The sequence below is a fragment of the Physella acuta genome, unplaced genomic scaffold (genome assembly GCF_028476545.2).
Source record: "Physella acuta isolate Inbredline_101_S28 unplaced genomic scaffold, ASM2847654v3 ptg002184l, whole genome shotgun sequence".
NCBI classification, from domain to species: domain Eukaryota; kingdom Metazoa; phylum Mollusca; class Gastropoda; family Physidae; genus Physella; species Physella acuta.
In genome coordinates this window covers 151,953-174,015 of record NW_026733685.1, presented here as the reverse complement: position 1 = coordinate 174,015, position 22,063 = coordinate 151,953, and the positions used below count along the sequence as shown (strand labels likewise).

The window sequence follows — 22,063 nt, the reverse complement described above, 5'->3', positions numbered from 1 at the left end:
CAGAAACAGGTGAACTCTACTTCTCTTACCCCATGGGGGACCGTCATATTCGAAAGGGAACTTTAACACTTTTACCCTTACCCGCTTTTGGCCTATATCTCGCAATACTTTGAAGCTAATTTTGTTAATGCATTGTGTTTCTTTACCAGCCATAGGACTGGGATTATGGCTGTTCCACATATAGCTTACATGTAGCAATACTTTGAAGCTAATTATGTTAACAAATTGTGTTTGTTTACCAGCCATAGGACTGGGATCATGGCTGTTCCACATGACACTCAGATACAGCATGCAGGTATTTGTTTATTATTTGACCTCATTTAGTTCTTGTCAAATGAGAGGGGGTGGGAGTGGGGGGTATTAAAAACGTGTTCATTTGTTGACCTCATTTAGTTCTTATTATATCGAAAAAAAGGGGGGGGGGTATCAAAAACGTGTTCGTGTTGACCTAATTTCATTCTTGTTATATAGGATTGGGGGGGGGGGGGGTATTAAAACGAGATTTAACATGGGTGGTGATGACTGATGGAAATATTTTGCTTCATGTTGTACGAAAGGGGGGGGGGGTCAAAGTGTCGCATTTTGTTTAGTATAATATGTGCACAATCTCATTGGATTGGGACTATAGTTAGGGTCGTGGATAGTGCTATGATAGCATAACCAGGAAAAAGTCTGGGTCTTGAAATACGTAGGCTACATCTTTTGAATTAAACAAAAAGAAAGGTTATCTGTATGGTAGTCTTCATTAAAAATAGCCTTTAGTAAGGGAAATATAAATTTGTGAGAATTAATAATTCCCGATGATGAGTTACATTAAGTAATTATATTCTTTAACAATTGGCTAAGCGCGTAGCTTGAGTTACTAAGTAAATGAAAACCGCCAAATAAAAAACTGACCCAGAACAAGAGAACAACAGTGAAACGAAACAAATAAATGACTTTTTAGTTTTAAAAATGTGTGTAGTTTTTATATCCGTCGGTTGACGGGCTCATTTATACATAAGTATAATCAGTGACGTAGCGAGGTCGGGTGTCACCCGGTGCGGCACTTAATGGTGTCACCCCCAGAGGCCTAGCTACCCTTCCCGGGGACAAACTTTTAAGTTTTCGATTTGCACCCCCCCCCCTCTCAAACTTTCGATTTGCACCCCCCTCCTCAAATTTTCGATTTGCACTCCTCCCCCCTCAAACTTTCGATTTGCCCCCCCCCCCCCCCCTCAAATTTTCGATTGCACCCCCTCAAACTTTCGATTTGCACATACCCCTCAAGTTTTTCTCTATATATTTTGCTATTTTTTGCCTTGGTTTCACCCCCCCCCCCCTAAATGGTGTCACCCGGTGCGGTCCGCCCCCCCCCCCCGCCCCCCTCGCTACGCCTCTGAGTATAATATAATTTTATTTCCTTACAGCTGTTGGATGAGGTTCCGATGCTGTGGGCCAGCACTTGTTTTATTTATTTAACGTAAGTATTATCGATTGTTTGATGATAGGGTTACTATAAATGGTCCTTATTGGAGGCAGGTAAAGCGGGTGGGGTGCTAAAAATGGTTATGGTCTTAAGTTTAATGAGCTGATGGAGTGGAATGGTGAAGCACTCAATTGCGGGCCTGCAAGAATCGAGTTTGGTTCTGGTGTTTTCCTGCAGGACATTCCTGTCCACACTGGTCTAATGGGCGCCTGACCAGTGTTTCTTTCAGACTTTTTTCTCCGGGAGGGGGGGGGGGAGGGGGCACTTGAAATTTTCGGGGGGGGGGGGCGTTAGACTTTCTTGGGAGGGGGGCGGACACTGTTAAAAGTATATATTTTCTTTATAAATTATATAAATTTAATTTCGTTCGGGAGGGGGGCGGAAATTTTTTTTCGGGGATGGGCCCCCCGAAGAGGTGCCTGGAAGAAACTCTGCGTCTGACTTGGGAAAAGTAGATCAAAGAAATAAATGAATTTTACTTCATTAACCCATTTGTTCTCAAGGCGAAAAATGTTTGGAAATTCGTGTTAGGCCTATATAATTATGGATGTGATTTAAAAATTACAATAAGTTTGTTATTTACAAGAAAATAGAGCTAGAAATGTTCTTTCTGACCAAAGAACTTCTGTTTCAGTATTTTATTACACAGAAAATGTTAGGAGAAATCTAATTAAGCATTTCTTTTTAAGGTTAATGGTAAAAGGCAAGCCAAATATAGAAAACAAAAAACTTCAAGCGGCCTTGTTTACAATGTGTACTATTGTCACTCTGGCAAGTATTTTTTTCGTCTTTTTTTTTAGTTTAAATTTATTTCAACTTAATTCTAAAACATTCGTTTTGGTCCAGTAAAAAATGTTGTAGGACTTTTATTTTTTTTCATGAATATATTTGTGACATCGATATTAAAATTACTATATCATTTTTTTGCAAGCAAATACTCCTACTGTAGTAAATATTAATCAAATATTAGATAATTAAAATCAGATGTGTCAAAATAACTTAATAATAATTTAAAAAAAAAAAAAGTGATTTCAATTTATTAAGCAACAAATAATTTATTTTCAGATGCACATTCTCATCAACCTACCTGTTTTTTTCCAGGTAACTCACACATAGTAATATATATTAGATTTTTTTTCTATTTTTCAGTATATAGGCCCTATATCAGATTTAATGGAAAAAAAAATTCCAATGGACATTAACTGTATCACTATCTTTTTACTTCATTAGACATTTCATGTATTAAAATGACGTTTTTATAATTGTTTTTACAGGTAGTTTATGGTGTTTTGAATGTTATTGTCATTTTTCTTCTATTTAAAATTGCATTGTAAGTATTTTTTAGATTTACTAGTTTCGTTACAATTATTGATTACTGCAATTATTTAAAGTTTAGTAATACAAAAGTAAATAAAAGTTCGTAATTTTAGTTTAGGACTCAAGTCCACAGGTTGTCTCCCCATTTATCTAACTTTAATTTGCAAAGGGAAACAACCAAATAAATACCGAACAAAGAACAAGCCAAGAAGCGGGACAGATTTAAACATTTGTGTGCTTTTTTACTCTTTTTTTTATGACTGATGTCTGATTGGTATTATTGCTAGTATTATATACAAAAAGGAATTATAAGTATATATTAGAAGCTTATGACAAATTTGTCATTTCAGAACAATGGAATGTAATAAAGCCCTTTACATGTTAGGGTTTTTATGTTACCTGGTTGGTTTCATCCTATGGAATGTGGACAACCTATACTGCCATAAACTTAAGTGAGTGAGGATAGTCTCCCTTTTGAAGAGACATGTATACAATATTATATTTACACATTTACATTTTTAACACTAGAAAAAAATATGAATATTTTTTGTAATGATTTTAAAAAAAAGTTGTTAATGATAGGTAACTGTCCTAGTTATAAACCTGATCAGCGTATTATTTTAAGTTAAACTATTATTTTTATCAAACATAACTGTGGACCCTCAGTGAATATTTGATGCTTTAACTTTCAAATCAAAATAAAAAAAATAACATCAACACATTTTTCTGGATTGTTTTAGATCTCTAAAGGTTGCACAGACTACAGGCATGTTGTTTGAGTGTCATGCATGGTGGCACATTTTTTCAGGCATTGGTGCATATCTCGGCTTTTTATTTTTGTAAGTAAATTCATAAAGTGTAGTGTTTTAAAAGAATTTTTTTTTTATATTCCACAAAAACAAAAAGATGGTATTCTGTTTAATATTATAATGACATTTTGTTAACGATTTCAAAGATATAAATTCATTATTTATCATCTTTCCCCATTTGTGTCTTAAAACCTAGGGCAGATGAAGTAGAGTTCATCTGTTTCAATAATCATGGTACACGGGGGAATAGTGTGGTCAGCACTATTTTATATTTAGCTGCCTTAGTTTCTCTAAGATGAGTCATGTACCTACCAAAGCTCAGGAAAGTCCTACTAACACAAGCCATGGATTCAAACTTAAGGCTTTTGGGTTAGTGGTTGCAAGCTCTACCATCTGACCATGCCATCCCTTAAACTATTAATTGCATGTATACAAATCCTGGTTTAAAATAATTTTAAAACTCTTTATTCTTGTCTATTTATTTGCAATTAAATTTTCTTTATACTTAGGCTACACACTAGATATGTGTTTCTAAAAAAGAAGCCAGTTATTCAGGTTTGTTGATTTGTTTCTTTAATACATACATTATATATATATATATATATATATATATATATATATATATATATATATATATATATATATATATATATATATATATATATATATAAATAAATATAAATATATATATATATATATATATATATATATATCTATCTATATATATAAATATAAATATATGTATATATATATATATATATATATATATATATATATATATATATATATATTTACAAATTATATATATATATCCACTAAGTACAGCAAAAATGACACAATAATTTAAATGTTTGTTTTTATTTTTCTTTCAGTTGGTATTTGAATTTTGGCCTTATGTTATTACAGACACCACAGAAAACAATAATAAAATAAATATGTAATCTATTATTTTTGAGAGCCATGATTTGACTTATGCAATCTATTTGGATTAATTCTATAATTCAGTATTTTTTGTACATTTTGCTAAAAAATTATTTTTCGTTTTTGTTCTGTTCCTTTAGTCATCTAAAAGTGTATTTTAAGCATATTTTTTTATTTTACCACGTTTTTTTGGATGCATAATTTATAGTAAAAATTATGAATGAATTGAAATGCATTATTATAATATAAATAAATGTATTGATGTTATTCACTAGAAGATTTAGACTGTTGTTTTTGTTACTGTTTATGTGCTTGCTGATAATTAAAATTATATAATTGTGTCATATGTATAACAGATAAACCATAGCGATAAATCCAGCATATTGTGATGTTAATCTCAGCCAACACCTTTTTTTACCATGCTACATATCTTTTTTTATGGTTGTGTGTGAATATTTTGATCACAATTATTTCAATATTTGATTTATATATATATATTCACATTTCATATTATTTATTTTTTTAAAGTTGCTATAACATTTATATTAAATCACATTTCATTTTATAATTCAATTTTATAGATCACATTGTATTGTATTGTATGAAATAATGTGCTAGTAAAAAAACACATTCCAAATAAAAAGGAAAATAAAACCTACTTTGGCTTGTGGAAATTTTGTTGCTTTAGTGACTTGACAAAAAACTCAAATATAAAAAATCAAACCAGATTTTTATTGCATTTCTAAATGGGTGCTTCACTATAAAGGACGTGTAACATTTTTTACAATTTATCATAATCTAGGGCCTATTTAACAAAATTTATTTATAAAGTATTTATAAATATAACAAAAATAAATACTGATAAGGATATAAATATGGCAAGCAACCTGTGTACATTTATAAGACAATTTTTTTTAAACACCTTACCCAATAAACACACTTTTAAAACTATACAATAATATAAGCATGATATAAAACAATAAAGCAATATATACAGTTTTTATTATACTAGAAAATTATAATATTAAATAATTTAACATTTTGTAATGTAAATTGTAACTCTTTAATATATCACAGTAGAATAGATCCCAATACCTGAGCTTGTATTATTTACTTTATTAGTCACATGATGTTGGATTGAAGTTTTAATTAAAAATTTCAAAAGCAACACATTTTTAATGTGTTTGCTATTTCTGATGATAACCAATTCTGATTAAAAAAAATTATTTGTTTTGTTCCATAAAATTTCTATTGCCTTCCAATCATTGACATATTTATAAACAAACGAGATACTATTATGGAGTTTGGCTTTTAACGATAGGCAATTAAGACCATTGGCAGTAGATTTTAAATAACATTCTAATTAAACAACTTATAGGTTGGTGTTAAAAAATGTGGTTTATAAAAATTTATCTTTAATTATGAGCTTGACAAAAAAATTAACACTAACATCTAACATAAAAAAAAACAAAATTTTTAAAAATATAATTAAGATTTCTGTAGATACATCAAAATTTTAAAAAATCTGTTTAGATGAGTTATTAAAAAATGTTTGCAACTTACGATTAAAATTACATTGCAACTTGCTCACAAACAGATTCTATTCAACATAAAAAAATCTTACTTTTGTTTTGAAATTAGTTATTGAAACTCTTTAAAAGAACTAATGATAAATAAGCTTTGTTTTATCTCATCTTCCATGTATACTGAATGAGACAAAATGCAGTGTTTTATTGCAGTTATATAAATAAATTATACTGTGCAGGAAATAAAATGATTGGTGCATTAAATACAATACATATTCACAGTAATTGAGCAGAAAGATTTCACTTAATAATTTAATAATGGCACTAGAAACAGAACGGCAAGAAAAAAAAACTTAGAAAGAGAGAGGCATACTTATTTCATCTTGTTTAAGTTTATCCAGATAATATGAAAGGTCCAGAAAGGTATACAGTACAGCTACATATTTTAAATTAACAATTCTTATATAATTTCAGAAAAGTGTGTATATAAATAGAATTATTGTTGCATTTTTACCTCTGCATTTGTTTAGATTATCTCCATTGAGATATATGCATTGTTTTGTTGAAACATGTACATTAAAAATGATGACAATATTTTGTAATACAGACACTAACTAGGCCCATTTAATCTACAAAAGTAATTTTCTCTATATTTTATGGGACAATTTCTTTTTTTCTAGTTGTGACTATAATTATCAATGAAGACATAGTCATAGTGTGGTGGACTTCCAGTTCTGAATTTATGTTTAGCTTGTTTTCTCTCCCCTTGAGCACTCTTGCTTAGCCCTTTGACTGGCACCTGTAAATTGAAGCACAAGAAATAGAAAAAGTAGAAGACAATTTTTTCACAGCACTTGTAGGTTTAAAGCATTTGAAGGAAATTATATACAAATAATACATGATCTAAGAAGAAGGCCTTTTTGAGTTGATATTTAAAGATATAAAAATACAATTTAAAGATATAAAAATACATGAGTAATATGGTTCTAATATAAAAAAAAAATATTTTACATTTCATTACTAAGAATCATTAATCTAAAGTACTGATTTGGTAAATAAATATTAATAATATTTAAAAAAAATTAATGTTGAAGATTAGAAAAAGTGAGAAACATCACCACACATGTTATTTAAAATACTGGTCAACGACTAGAAAAATACTTTTTTAGGATTATTTAAAAGTTTATTTAGTAAATTATAAGAATAAAACAATCTCATCAAAAGATGTAGAATAAAAAAAAAAAATAACCCCTGATTGGTTAAGTTAATTGATTTCTTTCTTTCACCACACCAAATAGCCATTAGCGGAAAGATGTAAGTATTTAGTAATTATTTATTGTTATGAATTAAATGCACCTGTTTCCAACAATAATGTACAAATATGAGTGAGAAATAATAGGATAACACATGTTTATTTAAATATTGTTTTTGAAATGATATTTTTTGTAGCGATAATTTAAAAAAAAAACTTTTAAAAGTTTCAAATTTAAGATTTTATCTTGAAGTCAACTAAGAAAAACTTTCAAAGCTTAACCATTTTTTTGGAATAGGCTATCTATAGAGTACGTTGTAAATTTACATAATGAAATCTACTAACAGCAGAAATAAACACATTAATCAAATTTGAACAAAAATGTGATTACACATCTAATATTAAAAATTATATCTCCAGTTTGTTGTTAATTAAATGTGGAAGCAAAATGTTAAAATCCCTGCAAAAAAAGTGCACCTATATTTGGTTAAAGACAATCATAAAAACAAGAGCAACCCATTCTAGTGATGATACAGAACCGCCATTAATGTATTAGCTTGACCTAGTCATGCAGAAGTTTTAAACTGTTAGCTGCCATGCACCAAACAAGATAAATCTTACATTATTTTTTGATGCGTTGAGGGGAGGCAATATGATTTTATTACTTCTCCTGTACACAGTAGAATCTAATTTGCCATCCTTTATCAGAGATCCTGTAACTCTCCCTTTGACTAATTGCTTTTTATTATTAGAATTTAATTGAGCTCCTTGTTTTTTATTTCTTTTATTTCTATTTGAAGAACTTTTGTTGTTTAAACTCCCTGACCCAAATCTGCTTCCAGAGTTTGCTGATCCATTTTTAGACAACATTTCTGAGTTACTTCTGCTATGCCAGCTTCTCTCCCTTTCCTCGTCAATTTCACTTTGATCATTTTCAATATAAGAATCAGATTTGTTATACCGAACGCTTTCGTTTTCAGAAGATTTATGACTTGAGGAAGATCTGGCTCTAGTTTTCACACTTCTTCCTGAAGCCTGTAAGTTGTCATTAGTACACAAACTTAACAAATCTAATTTTACATGGTGATACAGTGTGCCGATTTAAAAATAATTCATGAAAATAAATAATTAATCAGTAAATTTGTGTTGCTACTTGTTTAAATAAAAATAAGACATGTTTTTTGTGTGTGAAGCAAATCCGTTGATTTGAATTAAATTAATTTGGAGCTGTACAATCAAAACTTACATCACACTGTGTTCATTTCATAGATTTAAAAGAAAATAATTAAAGTGAAATTAAAATATTACAAATTGAAAAAGTAGGTTTTTGCTAAATAAATGTTAGATAAGTGAGATTTTTAATTTAAAATCCCTTTGTTGTAACTAAAATGACAAAGTTTAAATTAGTGAATATGTGAAAATTTCTGAATTTATTTGTTAACCTATGTGATTTTAACACATTCCATTTATGTATACAACAATATTAAAATCAGTAGATACATAATTTTAGATGAAGGCCCAACTAGTGTTCAAGATTTAAAATATTAAAACCAACAAGCTGAAACATATAACGACAGAGACAGTGCAAACCATCAACTTCTTTAACCCACAATCTCATGCATAAAATTGTGTATACCTACATACTTGTCTGCCTGATGAAGTCAAAAAGGTGAATCAAGTTGGAACTTGTTAAAAGACTTTCACAAATATTTTTTTCAAACAAAACAAAATTCTTTTAAATTAGATGCTTGTATTACTCTTTACATAATGAAAAATTACTCTTTCTTTTTCAGCAGAAACGTTTTAATTTTGAAAAAAACAACAAATATTTGTATTCTGTTTCACTCTGGTTAATATTTAGGGACATAATTGAAAGGAGAGGATTTTAATAGTGTTGCTTAGACAAACTGCTGAAAAGAAGTGGGTGTGACTTACAAGAATCTTCTGAGACCCGGCAGTTTTCTTGTTTCTCTCAGCTACAGTGGCAGCAGTTGGGCTGTCACCTCTGTGTTTGGGGCTAGGACTTCTGGAGTGGCCTAGTGATACGTGAGAGTCAAATAAAATTCAGGATCAAATTTAAAGAAAGCATGTGTGGTAATAAAATAATATAGAGGATCAAATTTAACAAAATGTGTCTTGTAATAAAATAATATGAGGATCAAATTTAACTAAAGCATACATGGTAATACAATAAAAAACTTGAACTACATAGTCAACTATGGTAACTTTTAAAAAAGCTGTGCTCAGACCATATTAGAAACAAAAGAAAATAGATAATATAATGTCATGCTCAACTTTTTTCATTTAAAATTATAACACATCCACTTGTGTGTTTTTCCCAGTTATTTAACAAATTACATTTAATCAGACTTGGCTAAAATTCAATTTTTGAAAAAATTAGGACTTTAATAAATTAAATAACATGTCAAACTGAGATATCGATCTTATATATAAACTTGAACTATCAGCTGCAAGTTTGTTTAAGTATTTGGCGATGATCATTTTTATTTACATATATTTTACAAATATTTTATTTACCTCCAATTCTTATGCATTCTTCTTTATGTCTGGAATTCCATGCTTTCATCTTACAAGCCTTGCTGCAGTAGTAGACCTCCTTACACCTTGTACATGGAACCAGGCGTACTCCCACTGAACGTCCACACTCGTAACAATATTTGAACAATGGTTTTCTGCAAGAATTCATAGTTAATTTAACATCCATGCTATAATCATAGGCTAGTAAAAAGATTGAACATTTAATTTAAAAATTAACCTTACTACAAGATTATATGTGTAGCATTTGTAAAAAAAAATTAAATTTTGAAAAGTAATGTAAATATGTTTTAGAACTGCCAAGAAGTTTTTGAAATAAAGAAATTTAAATCATAGTTATGCAGCCTTATCTTTCAACAAAAACACAATGTTGTCTTTTAAAAAAGAAGATAGAGTAAATTCAAAAGTCACAATGTACGAATTTTAAAACAGATTCTATCAAAAGCTCAACTTATAATCATAAATATAATCAACACTTTTTTCACTTTAACAAAAATTCTAAGGTCTATTATAATTGTAGTAAACATTTTGAAAATTTATTTTAGATTTTCTTGGAGAAATAAAAAATTTATGTGATTTTGTATCTGTAATAAAGTGAAATAAATAGAATGTGCATAGATATAACATACAATATACATAACATATTACTAAAGTAACATCATATGTTATTTACATAATGACAGCGTAATAATTTACAATGAAATAGTTGAATAGGATATATGGAATAAAGTCTATGTTAATGATAAGATAAATAATAATGACACAAAGAGATATACATTTTTAAAATACTAGCATCCAGAGTTTCTTCCAGGCTTCAACCTTGGGGGCTCTGGCCACCTGAAGAAAGTTGCCTTCTCCCTCCCCCCCTCCGAACAAAATGGAATTTATAAAGAAAACGTATACTTTTACCAGTGTGAGCCCACAGAAAATCCCCACCCTGGAGAAAAAAGTCTGGGAAAAACACTGCTAGCATCTACTAATAAAGTATCATTTTGAAGTATTGTAATATCTAGCAAACTAACATTTATATTAAAATATGTTTTCATGTACTGACATTCATGCATCCACATTTTTATGTTTTCATACAACATTTTAAAATACAATCATTCTTTATATTGCAATCTAATATCAGAATAAAAAAAAAATTATTAAAATTATTAGAAATAAAATGAAATAAAATGCAAAATTAAAGCAGTTTAAAAAAAAAAATTTTTTTTTTGTTATTATTTTAAAATCTTATTGTTAAATTTTAAAAATTACTATATAATGAGTGTTACAGTAATATAATGTAATATAAGATTTAACCAAAACCATGGAGATAGAAACATGGGCTGCCAAAGGGATTATTTCTAGTAGGAAATTAATAGCACCAGCAGAATTTAAACTTGAAGCTCAATGGATGTTGAATTACTATAATCTGGATGTTCAAGTAAATATTTATACATTTTTATTTAAAAAAAAAAAGCATTATTTTTACTTTAAAAAACTACTCTTGAACAATCTGCAGGAATACTGAGAAGTCTAGGATACTGGCATTGTACTATACATATTCATACATATGTGTAATAGAGAGTATAAAGCAGTTACACAAGTTATGTTTTTCAATGGCTGACCTCACTGGGGTTTTTGACCGGCTACGGGTCAAACTCTTAATCTGTTTAGCATCCACGCCCTCTATAACAATGACACCTGACCTGGGTTTTGACCATTACAACCAGTACATGTATAATTATATATACATACACTAAATTATTAAATAAGTGGAATTAGAAATACCTTTGATGTCAAATAGCTTATTTGGTTAAAAAAATATATGGATTTAAACACAACATTTTATAATAAAATATAATATAAACAATTATGTTACGGTAATAGATTATCTTTTTTTAAATTTATGTCTTTAAAAGTGGGATTTTAAGTTGTATATTATTAAATGATAAGTTGTTAAAAACAATGTAACATGATCGTTTCAATGACATTCAATTATTAATTTAGAAACACACACAAAGTAAAATAAAATTTGAACTACAGTTAGAATAAAAAGATGATGATAAATCTTGCTAAAATGGTCAGAAGGAAAAAAAACTGTCTTCATTTAATTTTTCTTTTATTAGTGTTTTTTTTTAAAATTATTTTATTTATGCTATGAGATATTTTTAAAAAATAGAGCACACAAACTTTTGGAAAAATTTCAAGTCTGAGACACAAGACAAAGACTCACTTTGTTGGTGTTGATGCTCTACTCTGTCCTTCACCCTGCCCTAGTGTGGGGTCAAATACAACCTGATTTTGGTCTTGGTGAGCTGATGCATACCTTGACCTGACACCAGGTGGCAGCTTAGCGCCAGCACCAATGTAAACAAAGTTGGTGCTAGCACTCTGGCCTTCAGATCAAAACAACAAAAGAAAAATTAGCCATTTAAACTTAATTATTCATTAGTACACAAACCAAACAATGAAAATTTATAATACTTTTAATTATATACAATTTTATATATTTTTTTTATTTTAAAGCTTTCTTTTTAACACAAAAAAGTAATATGAATTCTAGTTAATAAACTGACAACAAAACAATATAACTTTAAATAATATTCAATTATAGATAATTTTATAGAAATTCTCATTTTAAAGCTTTCCTTTTATGTATAGCTATATTTAAGCAGATGAAATGTTATAGTGATGATAAAAATAATATTTTTTTCTGAAATAAGACAACTTACATCTGATTCCCTCCTTTTCTATAATAACATTTCTTTTTTTCTCTCTCTCAACTGCTTTGATGCGCATGATATCACCAATGTGACCAAGCAATTTACGACGTGCATTATACGTTTCACGTTCAGCATGAGTTAGTGCATGGTAAGGCATATGTGCAATTCTACGATCCTATACAAATTGTGAAGTCAATTTTGTGATTTAAAACAACACAACAACACAACAGTGAAATCTGTATGTGAAACCAGCTTTTGTAGAGACAAAGTATCATAAAATTTTGTATGACCATGGTGATGGAAATATTTACAAGAAATGACATATACTTGACAACAATCAACAGTGAATTGATGATTAAATAGTGAAAAAAAAAATACAGTATTTTTATGCATGCCATCTAACATTAAAAAAAATAATAGGTCCTAGGTAATTTTTCATAAATATTTTTAAAGCTGACAGTTTTAAATTAAATATCCTAAATCTAAAATTATAAAAAATATTTTATACTTTAATGAAAATATGTGTCGAGCAGAATTAAACTACATTTATTAACAACAAAATTCAACACAACAACAAAATAACACAAATGCCACAATGAAAAGTGATGTGAACATTTATTTACACACTGACATTGATTTACACAGTAACTCACCTGATTAAACATGTAATAAGCATAGTCAACGGCTGTGCCCACTTGACGCTTTGGTCCTATTAGAATTGGAGCCAGCACATCCGCCCCTGCCTTGATTAGTTTATCAACCTACAAGCATAAAAATAAAAGTCATAAAATGTTTAATGTAGTTTAATTTATTATTCTAGATTTTAACTTTTATATTTCTTCTGGTTGTTGTCAGGTCTTAATAAACAAAAAATTTACTAATTATGTTAAAGCTAGTACATTTATATGTTGATTATTTATTCTGGTTGATACAAACCATAAATAAAGAGCCTGGACAAAATATTGGTGTCTTAGATTTGCCTAACTGATTACTGATCATGTAATTAATTTAATTTAATTTCAAAATTTTAATTATCACAGCGTGTCACATATGTTATGGGGGACCAATTTAACAAAATTCTGAAATTGCTTTTGATTACATGTTAATGTTATTTATCTGTTGAAAGCAGGTAAATTGGTAAATTTCCTTTTGCAAGCAGGAAATTACTAACTCAACTTTATACTTGAACACTGAACCACCAATCATAACACCATGCCCTTACTCTAAAATGTACCAACTCTACCAACTTATCAATGTTAAGCCTAACCCAAGTCTCTACCCCACTGACTTCAAAGGCTGACATTACCTACAACAATAGTCATAAAAAACTTAAAACTCTACTGACTATAAAAGCTGACATTACCTACAACAATAGTCATCAAAAACTTGAACAAATGAGAAAAGTGTGGACGGACTCACCAGCTGTACCCTGGCCTGGATGCTTCTCTGATGCTCGTATTCAGTGCTTGTAGCTACACACAAAGCACTGCCTACCCCGTGGGTCAATGGGAGGCTGGGGTCAGCACCAAAGGCCAATAATTCATCAATGGCCTGCACATTACATGTTAAGATTGTAAGCTTTTCATTTTAAGATTATTATAAGCTAAAAAAGGGATATTTAGTATTTTTTATGAGTATAAAAGAAGCCATTTTAAGAAGTTATAACTTGTAAAGAATTCAGTATTATAGTGCAACAATCAAATATTTAAGTCAGCAAAGTAGACTATTGTTGATTTTAATGCAGTAATGGGATATCTCATTAAATGTTATTTCTTAAAAACATAACATGCCATCTAGTTTGAACAAGTGTGAAATTCGGATGCATGTCTGCAAAATACATATTTCATCATTCTGTAGACCCTGGGTAATTTAAACTAATTTCCCATTACTCATTAATAAATTAAAAATCAAAACAAGAAAAAAAACACAGTTTGGCTTACAAAAATTATATACCCAAAAAAAAAACAGGTGTTATGTGAAAATAATATAATTAATTTGAAAGATGTCTAACTAAGTTTCTGAATATTGAACTCAGAAAAACAAATTTTTACATTTAATAACAACTAAAAAAGATGAGTATTGACTTTGAACACCAAGTGCCGTAAGTTTTTTTTCTTCAGAAAAATGATTTAAATAACTTACCAGATCATTACCACTGGCAATAGCAAGGGCAAGGGCAGAGAAGCCATTGCAGATCAAGCTGGAGTTGGCTTTGTGTTCTAGAAGCAGCCTGACAACTCGACTTGCATTCTGTACATGGCATTTAAGAAAATGTTTATTAAATAAAAATGTTTGCTTTAGTTCAGTTATCATTTTCATTATCTAAAACTAAAAACACAATTGTTTTATCAGCCCAGACTTGAGTTTAGGTGCCTAATAAAATAAGATTTTGAACCAATTCCATGTGATTTGAAATTTTAGAACAGGAAAAAGAAATGATATAAGTATTTTGAAAATAATATAATGTATTATAGAAAAAAAATCAATTACTTTGTAAATAAAAGTTACTTATTTTGTATTTACTTTATAATTATCATCCCTGGCACACGCAATCTGCAAAGCTGTCCTTCCTCCTAGAAGTTGTTTTGATTCCTCTGATATGGGATCTTTTAACCACTCTTCTTCCTTGAAAATAAATACTTTTTGTTGTATTGCATTGATTATACCATACAAATTGCACAGAAAAGTAGATAGTAAAATGTGTGTTTTGAAAGATTAAAAAAATAATAAGGAAAGAAAGTTAAAACAAAAAAATACAGAAACAATAAATGTTACCAGATTTCTATTTAAAAAAGAGTCATCTTCCTCAGCCCTGGCATCTGGGTCAGCCAGTGCATTTAGAAGTAGCTCTGTGATTTGTATTCCCTCCTCCCCAGTTATGGCACAGGATATGTGTAGGGGATACAGGCCGCCTCTCTGTAAACAAATTGTATTTTTTAGAAACATAGTTGCCATGTATAATCCAGCAGGCTCGTAATAATTTAAAATAATTATTACAAAATTAAATAGAGGTTGTTTAAATAAAATACTTAAGGTTTCAATTTTTTGCATTCAGGCAAAAAAAGAACATTAGCAGGGTGTTTAATCTGTTTGTGATTAAACTTAGTTTTCAATTTTATTATCAAACTTATATTTTTAAATATAATATTTAAATTATTTATTCTAGGTATAAAAATTTGAAATAAACAGAATGGGTACCTCTTTTCCTAGTTTTGTATTTGGGTTAGCTCCCTTGAGAAGAAGCTGTTTAACCATGTCAACATCAGAAGACTTTATGGCAAAAAATAAAACAGGCATTGGTACAAAGGATGCATTAGGGTCAGCACCTCTTCTTAGAAGAAGATCCAAAGTTTCTTTCATTCTTTCATTCCTGCAAAATATTATGCAACATCATTTACATTATTTTTTTCAATCGAGTCAGAAATAACAGAGTTACTTAGTTTTAAATTGTTTGAAAGAAATCCTAAGAAAAAAAAACAACTTTCAAATACTTTCTTGCAAGCAACAGTATAAAGGACAATAAATCATTCAGTTGGAAAATATTTTTATAAACCCCAGATCATCTTAAACAAGTATCTTTTGACATAGTCACATTAGTATCTTAAACCATACAATCAGAATCTGTATCTCAGCCAAAAAACATCTAACCCTTATCCTGAATTATTAATAAATACACCATACTGAAAAAATTTAAATACAAAAAAGCAATAAAAACTAAAATTATCTTCAAGACTTACATCTAAATTCATGATACTTTTTTGATTAAGAGCAACAGTAAAAAATAAAGTTCCCTTTTTGAGCTTGATGATCCATGGGGCAAATAAAGTAGAGTTCACCTGCTCATGTGACCTCAGCATTTGAAGAGATTTTGTGGTCAGCACTATGCCTTGCCACCTTCACTTTCCCTAATGTGAGTTAGGTACCCATCAGAGTTGGATGGACTCAGGGATGTTTTACTGAACCCAGATTCAAACTTGAGACTTTCGGGTTAGCAATGTAGTGCTCTACCTCTAGACCATGCCATCCCATAAGAGCAAAAGTGTATCAATTAAAAGTGTGTTAAAATGGAGACATTAAAAATAAAGGAAAATAAAGTTCCTTACTGGGATAACTGGATGGCTAAAAATCTGGCTTTCCCTTCACCAACTTCAGAAGCCTCTCTGCTAATAATTCGCTCGTTCTGACTCAGGTGTGTGGCACACCTTTCCACCAATTGCTCCGAGACTTCTATATGGTAATTCCTGATACTGTGGTTTGACTCAAAATCTTCTCCCTCTTCATTCCTTTCTTTTTCACTATCATCTCCTTGGATGTCATTTTCACCACCGTAGGCGGAATCAGCATCTTCATCAGGACTAGGTTGAGAATTCTCATTTAGGAGATTTGAAATTTCCTCATTATCGACAGGCTCGTCTAAAGTAGACGTTTGTTCCATTAACGAGACAGATTTAGACGCGAGGTTGATTGGGGCCGATACAACTGACTGTGACCTGATCCGGTTAATCTGGTTAAGCCGGCTAACTCTTCGTTCTTTGGTGTTTACTAATATACCCTTAGGCTGTGTCTCTGGCTTTAGAGTTGACTTGAGGATGTCTTGAAGAGGTTTCATGAATCTCTCAGCAATGTTGTATGTAAACCCTTCAATGGGGTAATAGAAGATGGCCCCAGCAGCAAGGGCAGAGCACCCTTCGTCACTAAGTTTGTTGACGTCTGCACCTTGATTTAAAAGAATATTTATCACATCTATGTGCCAGTTTACCTGCATTAAAAAAAAAAAATTTAGATGAAAACGAGTAAACTGAGGCACAATGTATAAAGTATGTTTTTAAATGCTAATGGAAACTTAGGTATGGATTTTAAAAGATTGGAATATAATGAAAAAAAAAATGGTTAAATCATAGTAAAATACTTTAGCATTTGTCAATCAATGACATAACACAAGTAAAGCCAAATTTATCTCAACCATCAAACCTCATCGTAATATCCATTTCCCCCCTATTTCCTAAATGATATAACTAAATTCTATCCTTGTCCTAAATTAAGATAATTCTAGCATCATTTTTTTAAAGAAAAAAGCCTTTATGGTATTGTCATAAATGTCTATGCACCCTTTCCCTAGTTGAGTAACACTGTTAATAGATGACTCTTTAGGATAGTTTAACAAATTGATAATATATATACTAACAGAATAAAAAAAATACTGTATTCAATAAGTTCATGTTTGAATTATATCATTATTAATGCACATCTTTGTATTCCACTAACTAACCTACTTATCATCTTTAATACGTTAATTTAAATAATAAAAAAAGGATTTATTACTGTTGCTCCAATTAGTGGGGTGTATCCATCTCTATCCGCTACATCAGGATGCACCTGTCCAGAAGACAGCAGCAGTTCCACTCTCGATGCATCTCCTTTGGCAGCGGCTGTTATCAGCTCCTCAGATTGCCTCTCTAGTGGCCCTTTGCCTTTGAACTTTGACCTATCTAATTTTAGAACAGACTCCACATCAAACTGAACACTGGATGCCCCATCACAGTGCCGGATGGTGTGTTTTTGTAAAGCGATCAATGATGGTGTGGCGTTCCAAGCTACAACCTTATCAGCTGTCTCTGATTGCTGTGAAAAGTTTTTGAAAAACTCAGCATCAAATGCTTTACGGTTGACAGCAAGGCTTCGGGAATCCAAAGCAGGGCTTAAAATTTCCTGAATTCTGTTGCTCAGGTTAGGCTTAGGCATATAATCAAAGGCCAGCTTGGGGTTCAAAATATGATCAATGGTTGAACCGGTATCATCTTTTTCTGACATGTCAATGTAAGAAATATTTTCCTCAGGTTTAAAGTCAAACTCTGGGCAGGAGTTCAAGGTAAATGCTCCTTTTATAGGTGAGCAGAGTTTTATAAGTTTTTCCCCACTCCATAATCCCACATCTTCTTGGCCGTTTTGGTAGGTGATTACACCAGGCCCTTCTCTCTCATCTTCTTTATACAGTCCCTGTAGGGTAAGAGAAATCATTGTTAAAATAATAATGAGATTTCAAAGAAAGTTATGTACATAATCCAAACTATAAAATATTAACAGATAGAGTCTTTAAGAAAAAGAAATTATGCAACACTAAACCGGAAGTTAATCCTTACCTTGATTCACAGGTAGCATAATAAACAACCTCAATACAAAACTGGACTTTTTACAAGAAAAAAAAAATTATGAATAAAACTGCCCTGTTAATCTACCTGAAATACATCTCCATTCTCAAATACAAAAGTCCCATAGCCTTCTTTTTTGTCCATATAAAATGTTCCTGAGTAGGATGAGCCATTAGGCCATTGGTATGTGCCTTTACCATGCCGTCTGTCTTTAAAGAATATTCCTTCGTAACTCTACAGAAGCAAAAAGCAAAATATTAGTCCCCTATAAAATGACACTATTTTTAACCCTCATATATATCTTATAACTAAAAATGGAATAAAACAAATAAATTTTAAAAAAGGATTCAGGTTTATATTTTTTGTTACTGCAGAGCATTACAACTACTAGTGTCTGTATAAATAAATAATTGGCTCCATAATCTGAAAGATGATTGAATAATTGTGCCTTGGAATTCAAAGCACTAAGCCTGATTAGTAAGTTTAGAAGAACTAAACATTTTGCCCATATTTAAGGCCCTCCTCTCTCTACACATTGCCGATGTAGCCATTTTGGCATCAGTTGTGTCACAGGAGCTTCCAAAAAGGTTTAATTTCTGCATTTTCTCTACATGAGAGATTGCTGTTCCAGCTAATGGGCCAGGGGGCTCAAACTCAGGACTTTTAAAATATAGTAACCATGTGCTTTCATAATGTAGTGTTAATCAATGAGTTTATTATCACCTTTTAAAATTCTAACAGATGTGTATAATGTTAAGATAAGCAGCTTTAATGTAAAGGAACATAACCTAAAGGAAAATGCATGCTTACCTCCCCATTGGACCACACAATCTTGCCCCTGCCATGTCTCAAGTCATGTTCAAACTCTCCTGTGTAATAACTTCCATCACTCCAATGTTGGGTGCCTACACATTTTATATGAATGAGTTTATTTTTGTAAGCTTTAAAATATGAGTAGAAAACATTGAAAAACCTGAGGTCAACTTTTTAAACAAATGTGTTTACTTATTTTTCAGTTGGTTTATTTATTTTTTCAAAAATGGAAATTTAAAAGTTAATAAATTAACCCAAAAGTTCTACAATCAAACAATTATCATATCATGAAGACCCGAAAAACTTTTTTCTTAAAACCAATCAAAATGTTAACTTCAAATTTATTTATATAAAACATAAACATTTTACAATTTCCACAATGAACTACAGGTTATCTAATTGGTATAAAACCCAGTTGTCTTCAATACAAAACAACCATGATGAATTGCCAAATAGGCCTTGTATTTTTAGAATAAACATTAAAAAAAAATGTGTATAAATATTTGTATTCAGTTTTAAAATGAATTTAAATTGTGCACTTACCAATGCCATGCCTCTGATTATCAGCATAATCTCCTTCATACTTTGACCCATTAGGCCACACAAAAGTTCCCTTTCCAACACGTTTGTGGTTTATGACTCTTCCTTCAAACTTTGCTCCTGACTCATATTCAACAGAAATCTGATGATCCTCCAATTCATCTTCTTTAAATGATGCTGCAGTACTTAAGCGATGCATACTTTCTGTGGCCATTACTGATTGTTTATTTTCTATTTTAGATAATAAGTCAGTTTGAACATCAACAATTTAACTTTACCAACCTTATGATACCTTACACATCTTTCCTAATCATAGTAATATATAATTTTAAAAAATTAATTTAATTTAAATATTAGAAGATCTATTAGCCTATTAAATTAGGCATACTAAAATTAGTAATACATATTAATTATTGGTAATCTATCGCTTTAGGTACGTAAAATCGGCAGCGGCTAGTAATGTAGGAAAAAGTTACCTCATTGTCAAGGCTTTAATAGAAGTATATTGTGAATTATCTGTGTCAAATATTCTAGATAACTGAATAATAAACCTAAATCAATGGCTAAATATATCAATGTAGGCCAGAAATTAACTTTAAACAGCAGTGTTTGAGAGCAAGATTTGCTATATAAACAGCAGCCATTTGTAAAATAAAGTGGCTTCCCCTGAATCTTCGCTATAAATTTAACAAAATAAAACTTGAACAAGATGGCTGCTACAGTAAATGAGCATGGTTGCATCTGATGAAAGCATCGCTACTCTTCATTTATTACTGAAATTTTTTAAAAACATGTACATAAATGAAACAAGGAAACATTTTTGTATTTTTCAAAACATAAATCCTCATCAAAATGTGAAATAATTATTAAAATTTAAGGAGTCACCTGTTTTTCACATTACTAGTCGCGGGCGATTTTACGTACCTAAAACAAACCGATAGATTACCTAATTATTTATTGAGCCAAAATAATGAAATATAAAATAGTCCTACTCTAAACTCTATATAATATATAATTAATACAAACAGACAAAAGAAAGACTCAAAACTGAATATACTGAGAGTAGCAACGTTGTCACTGTCACAGAGCCTATGGCCTGCGTTTTTTTTTTTTTTTTACAATTTTGACTAAAAAAAACAACACAACACAACTTGAACTCAACAACCGTCCTTCCTTCCTTCCTTCATCTTTCCTTCATACCTTCGGTTTAAAGTAAAGGTTCCGTCTAAAATTTAAACTATTGGCATTTCAAATATATTTTTCATTTTTGAAACCTAATGATTTTTAAAATATGAAAAGGTATTTCATCTAGCAAAAAACTAGCGAAGTACTCATGTTATGAAAAACAATGTCGCCATTTTGACTCCACGTTGCCAAGCAACAGTACAAGGGATGTTACTCTTTGTTGAAAATGCTTCGGCTTGGCCTAAGATGTTCAAAGACCATCGCCATCTCTCTAGCCTTCCGAGAATTAATAAAGACTTTTTGACATTATCAGTCTAAAATCTGTTAATTTTTACAAGATCGATCACCATCATTAATCAGTAACATTTTAAAACTATCAATTCAGAATGCTTTAAAATGAACATTCAATGAGTCATAGATCTAAATATCGGCATAATGAGGTCGAAGGGAAATTAATGAAATAAACATAAACTTTAAGTAAATTAGAGTACAATCCCTTTAATTGAAAAAAAAATCAATTTTAGGCCCATGTATTTGCTGTGGTACAAGAACCAGATAAAACAATATTTATTGAGTTCCGTTATTAGATGTTTTATGATTGAAAGTAGCAAACAAAATTCCGTTGATGAAATAATAAGTAAACTTATTTAGGCTCGACGAAGTTCATTAGTAAGTATATCATCCGCACAATTTTTTTGCATTTTCTTATCTAACCTTATCTGTATGACGATTCTAAGAGACTCACATGTAATGAGACTGTTTATAATACACTTTTCGGCTAACATATTTTGGGAGCAACATTGCATTTACAACCAG

The 22,063-nt window shown here is 30.4% G+C and overlaps 2 protein-coding genes across 2 annotated transcripts; one reads left to right on the top strand and one right to left on the bottom strand.

Annotated features, from left to right (window-relative positions):
* Positions 1-242: 242 nt before the first annotated feature.
* LOC131932476 (alkaline ceramidase 3) lies at positions 243-5,136 on the top strand (the record flags this gene model as incomplete). The annotated part of the gene is given in 9 exon segments (XM_059289385.1): positions 243-295; positions 1,410-1,462; positions 2,158-2,239; positions 2,534-2,569; positions 2,743-2,798; positions 3,136-3,237; positions 3,526-3,624; positions 4,104-4,149; positions 4,467-5,136. Coding segments are annotated over 9 exon segments (596 nt in total), but the record flags the coding sequence as incomplete, so codon positions are not given.
* Positions 5,137-5,984: 848 nt separating this feature from the next.
* LOC131932475 (ankyrin repeat and MYND domain-containing protein 1) lies at positions 5,985-21,426 on the bottom strand (the record flags this gene model as incomplete). The annotated part of the gene is given in 19 exon segments (XM_059289384.1): positions 5,985-6,840; positions 7,915-8,328; positions 9,229-9,329; positions 9,832-9,986; positions 11,463-11,543; positions 12,071-12,233; positions 12,570-12,735; positions 13,214-13,321; positions 13,980-14,111; positions 14,703-14,810; positions 15,084-15,185; positions 15,336-15,476; positions 15,759-15,930; positions 16,664-17,319; positions 17,883-18,557; positions 18,797-18,943; positions 19,520-19,614; positions 20,066-20,293; positions 21,263-21,426. Coding segments are annotated over 18 exon segments (3,750 nt in total). The 5' UTR covers positions 20,277-20,293; positions 21,263-21,426.
* Between the last annotated feature and the right edge of the window lie 637 nt (positions 21,427-22,063).